Below are 18,094 nucleotides of genomic sequence, written 5' to 3' on the forward strand. Positions count from 1 at the left end.
TACTTACTTTATAAAAGTAACCCTAAAAGACATTACTCAGTAGTCCATGAACTAAACACAACGTTGGCCATGCAGTAGTTATAAACCACGAAAACATAATAAAGTAATGAGATACGGTATTTAATGACCATTTTAATTGTGTAGACGTGATCATATCCATATTAGATGAAACTAAAGACAAATATTGAAGTTACAATTTATTTACATATGTACATGTGCTTTAATTTTTTTCCATGAAATCTTATTTGAGTTTAAGGTGAAAAATTGCAAAGTAACAGAACTAGTTAGGCATAAGGCTGACTATGCATTTTGCATTTTATCATATTTACAAACGTTTCTGTTATATCATCTCAAAATGTAAATGTGCATTATTATTGTGTTAGTGTTCTGATATGAAAGAATCGCAAATACTGAATAAATATATCAAATATTTGGTACACTTTAGATCACCAATTGGACGAGTGTTCGCATATAAAGCACGTAATTTATCACATCTTCCTGATCCTCAGTAAACCAGCTGCTTGCAACTCAGTAGAGTATACATATAGGATCAGTATCAACTGAACAACAGCTGCCTTCTTCTCAGTATGATACATAGTGTATCAGTGTTAACTGAAAAAAAAAACAGCTGCTTGGTCCTCTGCAGAGTACATAGTGATCAGTTTTAACTAAAAAAACCAGCTGTTTGCAATGATCAATAGAAAACATATTGGATGAGTGTTAACTGAACAAAAGCTGCTTGCTACTCAGTAGAGTTCATAGTAGATGTGTGTTTTCTTGTTCACAGATCATCTGGAATCACAATTTCTGCTCCTCAGTAGAGTCGTACAAACGTACTGGATTAATCTGTGGAAATGTAATATTTTTGTTGTGTAAGTTAGTTAAAGTTTAAAAAATGACATTTACAAATTCAATAATGACACAAAAGGACGTTCTAAAATAAATATAACAATTTATAACAACAAGAAGTATTACCCTACGAGTTTAAGTAGGGGCACGGGTAAACTCACAGTTGTAGTTGTGTCTTTATGATTTGAATAACTTCTATATCTATCTTGTATTTGAATAGAAAGCGACTTTATTAAGTCACCAACTAAGAACAATAGAATATATTCCTGTATAAGTTTTAATAATTCTAAGCGTTTGTGTTTGAACAAATCACCACTCACTTGTAGCAGCAGGTGCAATATGTCCATACTCATGCTCGGAATCTAAAATAACAAGAACAGTCTCTGATTGTACTGTTGATATCTACCTTCTATTCCCTAGCACGTACAGATATTAATTTAAGTAAGAAAGAGCATTTTATTCTACGTCAGTCATGATATTGGTAGTTTTGTTATAGAAAATTTAGAGTTTTTCTTTCTTTTCTGAAACATGCAAAGCAACATAATTTAATAAGAGGTAAATACACCCGTACTAAACACCAATTATATAAGCGCATGCAAAAAGAAATGAAAATTGTCTAAGTTTCTACACGAAACAACAGCTTGTAGTATGCTGCACAAAACGACAAATTCCCTTGAACATTAATCTTTCAAGACCTTCTTATTGTAAGACTGTTATGTAGAAATAGGTTACCTGTCATTTTAGACTACAACTAACATGTATTACCTTGCACATTGCGAATATCCTCATATTCACTTTTCTTTGAAATGCACACACTTAGAGAAGCTGAAATAAGATTAAATGTTTTGTTACTTTTCTGAATTATCATTCATGGATATGCGTATACATTTAGTAAAATACAAGTGAATTGCTTATAAGAAGTATTTAAACAAGAATTAGTAATTAAACTTATTAACTTGTCAATCTAGGTTTAGACCGTTTAATGTATTGTCTAGGACACTATACAACTGATGTGTGAATTCGGTGACGTATCATCAAAACCATTGATTTAAAACGTTTTAAATTGCACAGGCTTCATTTGTATGCTCTTTAAACAAGAGATTAATTAAACATTATAATTCAGGTTATTTGGCATGTTTCTCTTAAAAAGGGATCCCCAGAAACATACTTACATACATGTTTATAAACTGTAAGAATTGGTTGTTTAACGGTACTAGCTGTCTTATATTGTTATAGTGTCGGGATTGACATCAATACTAAAAGCAGGTTCGGTTTCGATGACTGTATTACATCAACTCAATTCAAATACAAACAAGTATACAGGAAGTACGTCAAGAAGTGACGTCGCGGTAAAAGGCGCCAAACGATAAACGCCAATAACGTTAAATAGATGCGCGCTAAATATAACACTCCGGGCCACGAAAGTTATATGCTTGCACTGAATATACTCAAACTATCACTGTCTCTGAATTTTATCACAACATTAATTTTAAATAATCACTCTTTTAAGTCGTATGTGCTTTTTCAAGTCATTATGAAAATACAAATATGACGTCAGTATTTTCAAAGTTCATTCGCTGGTCTCTAATGGATAAAGTTTTTTGACCGGACGTATGGTAACACCTCTGTTGGTTCTGACTCGGGCTGCTCGCACGAAACCGTCTTGACCAGTGATCAGCTCATCGATAACTGCAAGTGGCCATCTCGTCCTATGGATATTATCGTCATGTACGAGTACGACATCGCCGACCCTAGGAGTATCTGATATTCGCTTGTGTACTTTGTGGTATTCTCGCAGTGATGCGAGATATTCGTTTTTCCATCTGATCCAAAAATGATGTATCGTATTAGCTGTAAAGTTTGCTAACTTCTTCACGGAATCTCGCGAGATTGACGTTGGTGTGAGAGCGCACCTGTCGTCTGGAAATACAGGCGAAGAAATCCGGCGTCCGTATAGAAGGTGGGATGGTGTGAGTGGATCTTCATCTAAGTGATCAGACGACACATATGTTAGCGGCCGGTCGTTGATGATGCATTCAACTTCTGTTACAAGCGTCTGGAGAACCTCGAGACTGATAAGCGCTTTCCCTAGTACTTTCTTAATGCAGGTTTTTGTCAAACCGATCAGCCTCTCCCACCAGCCTCCGTACGAAGGCGCATGTTGAGGTATAAATTTCCAAGTAATTCCATGCTCTGACAGTGCAGATGGGTCCTTCAAGATCTTCGCAGTGCTCAGCATTATACGTTAGAGCGTTGTCTGACATCATAACTGTTGGTGTTGATTTTCGGCTGGTAAAACGACGGAAAGCTAACATGAAGGATTCTATGGTCATATCGGGAACAATTTCAAGATGCACTGCTCGCGTCTTCGCACAAGTGAATAAACAAATGTATGCTTTTCCCATTGATCCGTCTTTATTTTTGATGTTCATGGCTCCAGTAAAGTCTACTCCTGTAATGCTAAATGGTGGTCCGTCCTGTACTTTGTATTTCGGTAGTGGTGGTGGGTCTGGTACTCTGTACGCTTTCCCTGTAATCTTTCGACATGTTATACACCTGTGTATAATGAATTTTACTCTTTGTCGTATTCTCGGAATCCAGAACTTCTGTCTCAGGTAAGTAACTAAACTTTCTGTACCGCAATGCAGTTGTCTTTTGTGTGTTGAAGTAATGATGAGGTCTGTTAGTGCGTGCTTTGTAGGTAGCAAAAATGGAAATTTTCTATTCTCATGTACATAAGCAATTGACATACGACCACCACAGCGAACCATATTCTGATCATCCAGGTAGAGGTCAAGTTGTCGAACCAGATTGGACTTTGTGTTTAATATCTTCTTTTCTCTTGTGAAAATTTCAGGGTAACTTACAAGTATGTTGCACATCTTTAATCCACGTACATAATGCGCTGTTTATTTCCTCTGCAGTAAGCGGGCCTTGTATTTTCTTTGTATTTCTACAGTTATATATGAACCGTAGTACATATGCTGTGACGTTAAGGAGTCTATGGTAAGAACTGAAATTCTCTATTTCTGTCACATTTGAGATGGTTGATAGTTTGTCGACGTCTGTGACGGTTAACTGTGTTGTAGATGGCAACGTCTCTCGAGTAGTTGTCTTTGAACTAAACTGCGAAGACTGTAACTTATCTTGTGTAGACTGGTACACGTCTCTCATACTCAGGGAATTGTTTTTTGCACTGTAAGACGTATCACTTGTATTCTGTGACGTATTTCTGGTATTCTGGGACGTATCTCTGGTATACTGTGACGTATCACTTGCATTCTGGGACGTATCTCTGGTATTATGGGACGTATCTCTGGTATTCTGTGACGTATCTCTGGTATTCGGGGACGTATCGTTTTCTTCTATCAATGATGGTAACAGTAGTGTTTTGGGGTAATCGCCTTTGATCAACCATGCAGGTCCGTGAAACCATAGCTGGTTATTTTGGAATTTGTCGAAGGTAATGCCTCTTGATAGCAAATCTGATGGATTAGAATAAGTAGGGCAGTATCTCCACTCACTATCACCAGACAGTTCTTTGATTTTCTTTATCCTGTTATTTACGAATATGTTCTGTCGTTTTGATGATGTAAGCCATTTAAGTACTACTTGGCTGTCACTCCAAAATAGTATCTTTGTGCAGTGAACACTTTTCTGGATATGATCTGCCAATTTTGCGCCAACAACAGCAGCCATTAATTCTAGTTTTGGTATAGTTAAAGTCTTTATCGGAGCAACTCTGTTTTTTGCCATCACTAATGAGCTCTCGTTTCCGGAAATTATATATGCGCATGCGCCGTATGCTTTCATACTGGAATCTGTAAATACGTGCAGTGTGGGTAAATCTTTGAATTCTTTCGAGAAATAACATCTAGGAAGCTCCGTTTTGATTCCCTCATCAATATTTGCTTTCACGCTAAGCCATTTGAGGACTATTTCGGCAGGTAATGGTTCATCCCATTCCAGCTTCTGTTGCCATAGTGACTGCATCAATATTTTACTTCTGACTGTTAGTGGACTCAGTATTCCTAATGGATCGTATATGGATGAAGTTTCCTTAAGTAACTCTCGTTTCGTCATAGGGACCAGACTGCTTGTACAACTTTTACTTTTCGCAAATGTGATGATGTCGCTTTCAGGGTTCCATACCATTCCAAGGATATTACTAGCTCTGCAGTCGTCTGCAACATTCTCTGATCTCGCTGTTTCACGTAGATTCTCGTAATTTGAAGCCCAAGACCTCAGATTGAATCCCGCTCTCTTGAAAATATCTCTGCTTGAATGGTAAAATTCCATTAGAGTGTCGTGATCAGGTAAGCTTGAAAGTATGTTGTCAACATAAAGATCCCTTGAAAGTTGCTCTCTAATGGCACACTGATTTGATGACAGATGTTTCTGTATTACGGCGCTCAGAATAAAGGGTGAACACGTGGCACCAAACAGCACGGATTTGAAACGGTAGATCTGTAAGTCACTGCTCGGGTCGTCGGGATCAACCAAAAGAATCTTGTGACGTCACGATCATCTTCGCTGAGTCCAACGTTCAGAAACGCTTTTTCTATGTCAGTCGTGACAGCATACTGGTGAATCCTAAAACGCATCAGAATAGACGAAAGGTCGTTCAGTATAGGCGGAGTACTTTGGAGACAATCATTCAAGCTTGCTGATTCTTGTGAACTTCTGCAGCTACAGTCATATACAATCCTTATAGGAGTTGTCGCTGAATCTTTCTTAATCGGGAGGTGGGGAATATAATGTAGCTTTTTGGGCGAGGTGACATCGTCTGGTACTTTTTCAATAAATCCGAGTCGTTCTTGTTCTGCTATGATTTCTCCGTATTTCTTTAGAAGACTTGGTTCTCTCTGTAGTCTGTTAATGACATTTCGTGTTCGTCGTCTGGATATGATTTCATTCATCGGTAATGGCTTGTGATTTTTTTTCCAGGGTAATTTTACGTAGTATTTTCTATCTTCTTCACTGTATGTAACGCTGGATTTCTTGTAGTTTGTCATATAATCATCATAGGACTGATTACATTCTTCTGTTTCTATTCCGAGCGATTCTATCTTCCAAAATTTCTCTAGATCTATTTCTTCGCTGACGTGTGATGTCCATAAATTCATCGTGGATGTGTGATGCGGGTTATCTTCAAATGTATTCAATGGCCCAGACAACAGATATCCAAGTTTTGATTTTACGGCAGTAGGACCATTTCCTCTCACAACTTTATCTTGTACTATGCGCCAATAATAATCTGCTCCAATCAATAAGGTTATCTCAAATATGTCATCTTTGTTCAACGGGTGAGCTAATTTGAGATCTTGTAAGTAAGGAAGCTTGTTAACGGCACCTTGATATGTCTTCAACGGGACTGCTATTTCTTGTACTATCAGTACTTTGATTTCAATGTCTTCATTTTCAGTCCGTAGTGTTATCATGGCAGTTTCTAGATGTCTGACTTGTCTGTTCTTTTCTCCAAATCCTGACAGGTAATGTGTTTCTCTTCCAGTTACCTTAAGGTTTAATTTCTTTGAAAGCTTATCTGTGATAAAAGATCTCTGAGCTCCTTCATCGAAAAGTATATTGGCTTCACAATATGTAGAGTCTGCCTGTACTTCGGCAACGGCGGTTTTCAGAAGTACAGGTCCATCTGTATGTATATGTGAGGAATGCAGCATTGCTGTATCTTTCTTTTCAGTGTTTATGTTTTCTTCTTGTCTTGACTTTTCCTCTGGCAGTGGCTGACCTTTAAGCTTGTCCTTACATAGGCTGGTATGATGTCTTCGAGCACAGTTCTTACAGTTAGACTTAGAGTTGCAATTTGAGACCCTGTGGTTTCCAAGGCAGTTAAAACACAGTCTGTCATGTTTAACTATATCAATTCTTGATTCATAATCTTTCACAGTATTACAATCTGCGCTGTAATGAGGTCTTTTGCAGAAAACGCACCCTTTTGCATTTTTTGACTGAAAACTAGATCTATGTGGATTTTCATGCCTTTTGCCCGATTTACCTGATTTATATTTGTTACTATTGGTCACAAACGCTGCTGTAGCTGGATAGGCCGAAGGCTGAGGTTCATTACCGGCTTCCATAATGGTTAACTCCTTCAGAAACATTCGTCTAATGTCATTTAAGTTCCAATTTGTTGAACCATGTTCACGGGTCATGTTCTTTTGCATTTCCGCCGGAAGTTTCTGCAGTATGACGGAAACTAGCAATGAACCGTATGTATTTTCACTTTGTCCTAAGGAATCTAAACCTCTGATATGTGTCTCTATTTCGTCGTAGAAATGGCGAAGGCTTGCAAAATTGTTTACTGGCGCCGGTAAATCTAGTAATGCTGTCATGTATGTCTGAATTATCTTCTCCCTCTGTCCATAACGTTCGTGTAAAATCTCGACTGCTTTCTGGTAATTTACATTTGTAAGCGCGAAGCCTGCGATTGTTTGAAGAGCCTCTCCCCTAAGGAGCGATTTCAAATAATTAAATTTCTGTACGTCCGTAAGTGACGAGTTTGCAATTTCCGGTGAATATGGGAAGGTCTAATTTCGGCAATCTATGATAGCTGTTTCCAGAATTTACACATTGAACATTATCATAACTGTTAATCAACCTTGATTGCTCTCGTGTTGTACTGCCTGAATCAATTGCGTCCCTGTTGGATTGATTTATGTTTTCACTTCCGGTACTGTATTGCGTTTCTGTGGAACTATTACTAAATACATCTGCGGCGGCGTTAAGATTTGAATTTCTTACCTTTAACGTTTTCTTGATTTTGTTTAATGTGCACTGTAGAGAATAGCTGTAGTCGTGCTGTGCGATCACCTCCTCTTCTATTTCCTCTTCATTTTCCGGTGGTAGAATTTCAAGAACCTGTGAGTGTAGACTTTCAATTGTCGTCTGCTTCTCTTCTAAAGAATGGAGAATATTCTCTATTTCTTCTGCATTGATCTCCGAATCGTCTGCATTGAACTTTGACGTTAGCTTTGTAACTGCGGCTTTATTTCCCTTAATAAGAGCTCGTAATTTCGTCAAATTCATCTTTGCGGCTGTAGCGGTAAATCTACTCTTGAACTGTTAAAAGTTTCTCTTTGTAGGCTGTGTATCCGGTTCGCGGGACCAAAATGTCGGGATTGACATCAATACTAAAAGCAGGTTCGGTTTCGATGACTGTATTACATCAACTCAATTCAAATACAAACAAGTATACAGGAAGTACGTCAAGAAGTGACGTCGCGGTAAAAGGCGCCAAACGATAAACGCCAATAACGTTAAATAGATGCGCGCTAAATATAACATATAGTTTGTAAAATTGTAAAAAGAACATCTGGAAGCATATAATGCAACGAAGCAATATGAATAGCAGCCTTGGTAACAGAAAATGAATACTAAAATACCTTGTTCAGTGACCGTGCCGTCGTTTCCATTTGTCTCATTATTACCTGCCATTTCTATCGCTGGAAAAAGTCATTACTCACATTTTAAGATATTGTAATTAATTCAAATTTTAAAGTAATTATTTAGCAGTATATCTTTCTAAGTAATGTAAGGTTTGACAAAACAATTGTCAATTAAGAGTTTTGACATTATGTACGAATCTATATAGTACTATTTGGCTTTATGAAGTATGCGATTCCTAAGACATTAATGCAATACATTATCTTACACTGAAATTTTAAACAGCCAGCTTGATTATACATACACATACATAATTACATGGCGTTCATAGTCCTATACATTCTTCACAGAAATACCGTTAATGTAGAAATAAAAGATGTTAATTACCATAATTACCAGCAATCCCAGTATTTTCATAAAATGCCTCTTCCGCCTTTTGTACCACGGGTTTTCTGCAACGCAATATAGACTACAAATTTAGACATTGTAATTTTTTAAGTTTTAAAAAGAATATGCGTTGTCAGAACTAAGAACGCAAACTATTCGATAGAATGTCTGTGGATAATCAGAATGTACCATTGAGCAATCTATCATATCTATGTATATTACTAACGGGAAATGCACGGCAGTGGTATAATAACTTTTTCTGTGACTCTAACATTTATAACACTGTGAACCGAACGAACACATTCTTTGAATATAAACTGTCATTTAAATTGTGGTATTGCTTGATCAGCATTGACTTGCCGGAGTATATGATGATATAAATTCCTTCAAGTACGGCCGTTAAATTCCATAAAAACATTTTTAAAGCCTTTAATATCATGCTACATGCCGTCAAAGAATGTATGGGGATCGCTGAAGATCTGTGAGGCAAAGAGGGCAAAGGGAAAGACTTCTTTACAGAGCACATACACTGTAATCATTTGCACCGACTGCTTAAAAGAGGACAAGTCAAGAATCGGCCTTCACAGTCATCGAAGTCATCAAAGTTGTTCATTCCATATAGACGTGCGCAACCCATCATCTTCCTAGACGGACGGAAGCCAAGAAGAAGAAGAAAAAAAAAAGAAAAAAGAAGGAGATATCTCTTAGATAATTTATTTACATTTACTATTGTATTACATTTGTGAAAACAACATTAGGAATTTCAAAGTGCTTCATTCAAAATGCGTATACATTTTGCACAATCATACATCATGTACATCTAGGATTCCCTTAATGTTTCATTTTCTCTGCTCTATGTATCATGTTCACTTTATAGTCAGTAGGATAAATTTTAGGAATATAAATATCAGGTATATATTAGGTCTTTTTATGATAGACTGAAGTAAAATGTATTAAGATCCAGTACTTCTAGCCGATAATATCAAAATGGATAACAGAACAGGCTTAAGGAGTGACACATATTCTTCAGAGCTGAAATGAAATGGATTTAGGCTACATCAAACTGTTGGGTAGGCATCAACAAGTACGAACGAAGTTACTTTGACTATTGTGTTCTGATGATCTGCTCCGTGTAGCAGAAGATTGCGAATATCTTAACAAAATAATGAAATGTTGGTTTAGCAGTTTTTAAATCCTACCAGGACTGAACTGTTTTGATATTTGTCTTCTGGCCTGTTTCGTCGGGCCCTTAAGGGTGTTTCTCTTGTTGCTCTGTCTTCTGAAAAGGCATTGAGTACATACGTTTTTGGTTCTTAAGGTTTGCTTTTTATATATTTATACACGAGCATTTTTGTGTTTTACATGCCATGCCTTTTTGTTTCCATTACGTGTGTTAGAGATTCACCTGGAGGGGATTACTTTTATTTACACTGTCCCATGTCTTTGGAACATGGTGGGGGTAAGAGTGAGGTTGGGTGCGCACCATAAACCGGTTTAAGCTCCCCAGTGGTGTTTTTGCCACTGACCGTTCCAAGGCGGTGCCCCACTGTGTTCCTTTGTTTGTTCGTTTTGTCCTTGTATGTTGACTTTGTGTGCGCGCGTGTGTGTATGCTTATTGTTCGTCTTGTCCTTATGTGTTGGCTTTGAGTGTGTGTGTGTGTGTGTGTTGTTCGTTTTGTCCTGATGTGTAAGCTTTTGAGTGTGTGTGTGTGTGTGGTGCACGCGTTTGCGTGCTGGGGGTTCGTTTTGAGGAGGCTGCGCTTTTGGTGCGTGGCATTCCCTGTTTGATATTTTTCTTTGTTTTTATTTAGTGACTCCTTGTCGCCATGGATGTTTTCTAATGAATAAACACAAGCCATTTTTTATCTTGCTATTATTATCATACAAAATTAAGTGAATACATTTGCCATACAATGGAGCTATTTAGGATTATGTTAGATTGTGCGTTTGCACAGCATTTCAGTGTTTTATCTTTATCTCACAGCCACTGCGCATGTTAACGTTTGTTTAGAAATTACATATCTAACTGAAACACAAATGCTAGAAGGGTTGCTCAAAACTGACGTAAACGTCAAAAGCCGGATATCGTGCAAAAAGCAGTTGTAAATTGCAATCTTTCTGTAATTAGGTCATACATTTTTGTAACGTGTTTGCTGAAAGGCGAAAGTATGAAACGTTTTAAATACAATAGCTACACATATTCGGCTCTGTCGCTTTTTCATCTGTCAAGATTTGAATTTGATCGCTTATATATGCAAAATATACCTGGTACACACTATTCGACCCAGCACTGCTTATAGATAGTGATAGTTAAGAGAAAAAGTAATTTGACGTTAACGTCAATGTATGACGCCTTGGATTAAAGGCCAAGTGCACATGACGCTCACCCTGGGATGCTTAGCATAATTGTTCATTTTTTAAAAAAATTTTCTAACCAAACAACACATTAGGTTAGAGTTAGGTATTGCACTCAAAATTAATAAAAGATACACTTATAAACTTAAATAAACTTAATGAAATCCTCTCGATGAAGGCATGCAAACTGTGATCACGGTGTGCCGAGTAAGCGTCTGCTCCTTTCTTGTTTTGTTTCATTTATAAACACTAGAGACAAATTCTATGTTATTTTAGAACAACCCTCGTATCCTGTAGATTTAATACACTACTGTAGCTACATTGTAAATAAACTGTGAGTTATAACTAAATCCGTTACCTGCGAGATGTATGTATCTTTTTTATGAGTACACGGCCAACAAATGCAATGTTGACAACAACTGAAACTGCTAGAATAGATCCTAGTACTGCAGCTATTATAATAACAGATTCTGTCTCCTCTGGCGAATCTGAAGTAAATAAAGATTGTTGTTTTTATTGTTTTCGTCTCTGGTCTGTTTTCCTTTGAGAACCATTTATCCTGATAGATTACATGAAAATATTACTTCGCATGACTTCTAAACATCTGTGTATAGTTTTACCCGAGTATAAAATGCACTAAGGGCCGCCAGTCGTTCTTCGTTCTTTTGCTAACTTTCGCGCATTTGCTGATATCGTGATGAAAAACATTACCAGTACTGAAGCTCCTGTTTGTGCCATTACAGTTAGGACCCAAGTAACCATTAACACCCATATATGAGCACTTTCTATCAAATGACTCAAATCTACTAAAGCTGACGTCAAGTAATATTTTTGCAAGACTGTTTATACTTTTTTTAAGTCGGTTGAAGTGCAGCATGTTCTACAATTTAATTAACATTAATAAATCTCGACACCTCATTCTTGACAGAATCTATCGCCATGAGGGTATGAGAGAAGAGAGGCAAGTTTCACTTCCAATGCTGAGCGCCAAACAAGGGAGTTACTGGTAACAGTTTTTTATGTCTTTGGTACGACGCAGCCAATGATGGAAACCACGATCTCCTGCACTCGAAGCGGACGCTCTTCCACTAAGCTATCGAGGCGGTTGCAAGACATTGAACATGACGAGTTACAGATAAACCATTTAAGTTATTTTTGAAGTAGACACAAGCTCCCATTTCAAAATCATATGAATCAATAAAGTGTTGTGGACATGATTTGTCAAATACCTGCTGGTTATATCCAGTGTTGCATTTTCTAATATAAAGAAAAGTGGAAACTTCACAGGTCGCTCAACACGACAGAAACGAAAATGTTGCAGGCTCGGTTTGATTGAGCCTGCTCATGGACGGTAGTGGAAATGCATGCTACCGTCCACGCCCTCTAGCCCCGGGTTGAGCAGAACTTAACATTTACACATGCTAAAAGTATAAAAGCATTTTAGAGACATCCGCAGATGTATTCAAACGGCGGTGAACACGGAACCTTCAATGATACACGTGTTGAGGCGTGTAATTCCATGAAGAGCGGCGTTTGGTCCCCAGATAAAATAATGGGTTTTTATATAAAACATTCCCCTGAAGGTCCATATTAACGGTGAAACCGGTTGAGATTTTTTACTTGTAGTTTTACTGAATTTAAACCAAAAATCAAAAAAGGCATTTCCTTCAATCTTTTTTTTCTCGCTATATTATTTGTATTGTTCAACAACAGTACATTTTGGATATATATTTTGACAACCTATTGATACGTTAATTATTCAATATGCAGCATCGATTACCAAAGCAATTACCAATACAGGCGTTAAGGCACACGCCTATATATCTTTTGCAAGTTTTATTAAAGGATTGAGATGATCATCATATAATCAACATGATTCTGTTTATAATACATGTATATATATGATCACACGCTCACGAACGCAGAAACAGTTTACATATTAATGTAATATTTAAATATTTTACCTGAACGTTGAGGACATACAGGGTCATCAGCTGTTCCATTGCAACCCCTTGTGCATTTACCGTTCCCTTGATTACATACGTTGTCAATACAGATGCTGCTGCAGGACAAGTTGCAAAATAAACCATAGAAGTTATTTTTGCAAGAGTGACAACTTCCTGTTTCAATGTCACAGGAATCAACACAGTTGTGCGGACATAATTCATCACATAGCTCATTGTAATATCCGCTAATGCATTTTTTACACTTGGTGTTTGATAGACAATGGACACAGTTAATGTTCTGTACACAACATCTATCACCAGAGTAATTTTCAATACAACCGTGAGTACATGTACCTACAGTTCTACTGCAAGTATCATTTAGGCATTGAGACGGGCATGTATCAGAACATGTTGACCCATAAAGACCTTGTTCACAGTCTTCACATTTATGACCAGAATAGTTTCTCATACATTGCAAGCAATCACCCGAGTCTCTAACACAGATATTGGTAGCACAATTATCTGGGCAATCAAGGCCACATGATTCTCCATATTTACCATCAATGCAATGTTCACATCTTATCCCATTGAAATTGTGTATGCATCCTAACGAACATTCACCTGTATCCCTTTCACATTTACCATCTTTACAACCTGAAGGACAGGTTTTGTTACAAAATGCACCATACATACCCGTTGAACACTCATTACACGTCTTACCAATGATAGTGTCTACGATACATCCATCCAAACATTCTCCCGACTCTTTGTGACATACGTTAGCTTTGCATCCTAAAGAACATTGCTTTTCGCAAAGGTTTCCATGTTTTCCTATCTGACATTGATCACATTTATCTCCCGAAAAATTAGGAGAACAATTACAATTTCCGGTGTCTATCAGACATTCATTTTTTTCACACCCAATGGAACATTCTTCTTGACAGGTCGGTCCGTATCGCCCAGTTTTGCATTGCAAGCATGTATTATACGACGAGCATCGCTCGCAGTTATCACGACATTCAAGTGTGCAATTTGTCAAAAGAGGACGGTTAATGATGTCAAACTGATGCCCGTTGAAATAACCATCTTTACACACGTCACAAGTGTCCCGTGATGAACAAGTCACACAATTACCTCGGCATATACCACTACATGACGCACTTATATCATAATAACCGGTCTTACACGATATACACAGACTTTGTTGGCATACGCAATTCTTGGGACAATAACGATACCTACAGTCAGTGAAACCATTGGCGTTATAATATTCGTCTTTACATTTTGTACATGCAGTGTTTGACGTGCATGTTTCACAACCTGGTAAACATTTTGCTGTACAGTCACTACTAGGGCCAGGGAAGTAGCCATTAAAACATTCAGTGCACGTGTTTATATCAGCCGCACATTTTGTACAATTGTAAGTACATTTTTGGTAGCACCGAGCACTTCTGTATCCATCGATGCAGCCATCATAACAATTGCCTTCAGGAAAGTAACCAATTGGACCACATCTTTGGTTTTTACAACATGCACATCCAACTGTGCAGTCAATAACTCCTTCTGAAATGAAACATCAATATCTGCCAGGAAATAACATTTTATACGATAAACATCTAGGGAATAAGCCATTCTCTTGATGACCAATTAACACATATTACAGTTCAAATCCCGATATCAGTGTGTCTCAATTGTTAACATGCGTGATGCAAAGTAAGACGCAGAGCGACTTTATTGTTTCACCTATTTATTACAATCATGCTCTTAGACAGTGAAGAGTTAAAGGACACAAATTATTTATTCGTGATACTGTAAGAAATGAATTAATGTCCAACCTATAAAGACTTCATGACACTGATGATGCCGAATGAACTCTGAATAGATCGCTATCCATTCAGCTAATGAACAGCTGTAAGCTTTAAAATTCAACCATCTTGTACCTGAAATAGTTACCTTCTGCTGTTTGTGAGTCGCTGACAATGATACTTTCACACACCCATAACAACAGTATCTGAAAAATAATTGTTTTCACTATATGATACTTATTTATTCAGGTACACTTAATATTTGTACATATGTGAGCACTGAAAACGTTTCTACCTACTTATTAATATTTTATTTAATTATCTATGCCAAAAATGGAATGACTATTCAATGACTGACGGAGAGCACGAAGATGTTGTTACCATTTATAATAAGCAGTATAGACCTAACAGGAATCTTGATTGTTTTTCGTCAAGTTAAAGTATACTTAAACATTATCGTTAAAAAGTAATTTGCATCCTATTTCATAGAATGGCGAAGTTAAACTTTTCGAAAGACGTATTATATGAAGCTGTCACCACGCTCTCTTTGAATTATTATTTTTATTTCTATAATATTTTTCTGTTTGGTTTTCTCTTTGTTTGGGAGTCAGTTAATATACAAGTAAATATTATGCACCCTCAATATGTTTTCATATTACTGCATCTTAAATCGCAAAAGTACCCAATATATATATCTAAAATTTATCCTGCTGTGAAGCTCTGACATAACTTTAACACAGATGCAAATGTATTATAAGTACATAATCTGAATATTAAGCAACAATAACATAACTTTTAAAGACACGAACTAATTCATTGTCCACTTGGTAGAATTTTAGAGAAAACATTTTTGTGTTTTTGAGTTATTTGAGAAGCAGAAGATAATATATTCAAGCTACAACTACAAACATACTGCGTATATACTGCATATCTGCAGAACTTTTCCAACAAGATAAACAACTACGCTGAGAGTGCATCATATGTATCGTAATGCTGCATTAACAGCTTATACTGCAACTATACTGCAAGTTGCTGCTTAAATAATATTGCATTTACTTAAAAATACTGCAAGCATGCTGTATCTGCTGCTTTCCTACTGCACAAGAAGTATTTAGCGTATATTCATTGCAAAACATGCACAGATTGTTGTGGACTTTTTGAACTTTGTTCTTCATGAAGTACACTACTTTCTTTGCAACACTGTCAGCACTAGTATGTTTAAGGTAGTTCTGCTCGTTTAATAAACCGAAATTAAGGGTGTAACATCACTTATCCGGATAACGTAGAATAAAAGCTGGACTCGGCATACGGGAACGAAAATGATTTTATTAATTAATGGCGATCATCAAAACGTAACGTTACTATCTGTGTATAGACAAAAATGATATTGAAAACAATTTACACATTAGATAATTCTGAAGATTGCCTTGAAATATGTGGATCTCTTTAATTATGGGAAACTGTCTCAAAAACCAGTCACACAGAACTGTACATTTTAATTTACCGTATTAAGAATATTAAAGGTCATATGCACATTTACGACTGCAAGACGTTTTATAAGTATCTACAAATCAGTCAAACAATAAATCAAACACACGGACCTATTCTTTATTTGCCGAATGTGCTAAGTACATTGTGAAGTTTTGAAAATATAAAGTTTCAAAATTTACATTGTAGAAATAAATTGATCCAAACATGCAGAACTACCTTTAACATGTTTTTCCCCATTTTACATTCATACAGGCACAAATTCTAGATTCTATGCTTAAATGTTAAAGAAAATGCACTTCACTCACCGCTGTTGAAATGCAATGCATCTTGTCAGAAAATGTCAAGCCTTGGGTTAATCCTTTTAGTCACTGTAACAGACCTAAGAGTTTTACCACTATTTGTTTATTAACGTTATACATTAGATTTGGTTAAGCAGGAAGTTATAAAACCAGTCACGGTATGTTATTCTTACATGTATTAACGGGAGAAAAATCGTGTGCAAACAAGGCAATTCACGTGCTGTTAATACATGATTTTCATTTTTGAAAAGCTTTGCCAGGGACTATGTATGTATTTCTGCACAGATTGATATTTGGCATCTGCGTCTTGTTTCTTCCATAATAACCTCTTCTTGTAGCATTAAAGATGGTATGTTTAGCTGTATCAGTTTCCAACCCAAAACGTACTGCCCCCATCAACGTACGCATTCGCTTCTCTTAGAGTTTACTCCTCCCTTTACAAAGCGTCGGTTAAGTTCTTGTCAATAACCGTGAATGTGTAACTTGTGCTATTGTTCGTCTTTAGGAATTATATTAATTATTTTTGTTGGCATCAGCTGGTATGTTTTTACCTGATTTTATTCGCAGAATTCATATAATAATCTTTGAAAGCTAGTGACTACCTTCGTACTCATCCGTACTCTAAATGTGTTCGTACTCAAAATAATTCGAATGTAAAGTTATTATTCTTAACATTGTGTTCCTGATTATCAATTTTTTAAGTAATATGCAAAATTATGGGTAATGTCATGTTTATAATAACGAGAAATAAAAATAAAATGCTCAAAAACCTTCAAATTATGTTTTTGTAGTGTTGTTGATATGTGGGCATCGGTTATGGATATTTAAAACACGTTTACCGTTTCCAAGAACAACAGAATTGTAAATATAAATGTTCCGGAATCGTTAAGTCATCACATATGAAAACAATAAATTTAGTCATCGTGTCATGACCTTCGGTCTCGGTCACAAACAGTCCCGCGGGCTTCTGCAGACGTTAATACACAAAAAAAAACGTGTATTATCCCTACAATCATACCACTTTTATGCTAATTAGATGCATTATTATACAAGTAGGTAGGTTTTGAGGAATTGTGGAATTAATATCGATCCGGTGGTCAATATGAAAGATGTTTACTCAAAGTAACAATTAATACAGATACTCAAATGCCGTTTAATGATGGTTAGGTGATTAAGTTCATACGGTTATAGCTTTTAATGCGACCCAGAGATAGTTTAACATTTGCTGAAGCAAAAGATATACATTTATTCATATTAGCATGTTGTCAGGCAGTTAAAGAAACAAATACAGTTTATTTTATATGTTTGTGACATCACCAAGTACGTTAATTGAAAAGGAAATAGTGTTTTGCTATCTTTTTATTACATATCATCAAGCAGGCAGTATGTGCTATATTATATCTTTGCTTCAGATATAATGATATACATGCACAGGATATTCACACGGACAAAAATAAGTTTCGTAATTAAAAAAAGTCATTGCTTCCAGATACAACATAAAACCTCAGATAGTGTTGGAAAATGCCAGTAAGAAACAAATGAAATTTTAAGTGGCCGT

The 18,094-nt window shown here is 36.5% G+C and overlaps 1 protein-coding gene across 1 annotated transcript; it reads right to left on the reverse strand.

The window, feature by feature from the left end:
- Positions 1 to 220: 220 nt before the first annotated feature.
- LOC123527768 (multiple epidermal growth factor-like domains protein 10) lies at positions 221 to 16,674 on the reverse strand. The gene is made up of 9 exons (XM_053523957.1): positions 16,543 to 16,674; positions 14,895 to 14,952; positions 12,960 to 14,504; positions 11,354 to 11,483; positions 8,641 to 8,705; positions 8,253 to 8,312; positions 1,615 to 1,674; positions 1,170 to 1,211; positions 221 to 846 (listed from the first exon to the last, which is right to left on the reverse strand). The coding sequence occupies exons 1-9, from the start codon at positions 16,561 to 16,563 to the stop codon at positions 842 to 844; spliced, it is 1,986 nt and encodes a 661-aa protein (XP_053379932.1). The 5' UTR covers positions 16,564 to 16,674; the 3' UTR covers positions 221 to 841.
- Positions 16,675 to 18,094: the final 1,420 nt, after the last annotated feature.

The sequence above is a fragment of the Mercenaria mercenaria genome, chromosome 14 (assembly GCF_021730395.1).
Source record: "Mercenaria mercenaria strain notata chromosome 14, MADL_Memer_1, whole genome shotgun sequence".
In the NCBI taxonomy this organism is placed as follows: Eukaryota; Metazoa; Mollusca; class Bivalvia; order Venerida; family Veneridae; genus Mercenaria; species Mercenaria mercenaria.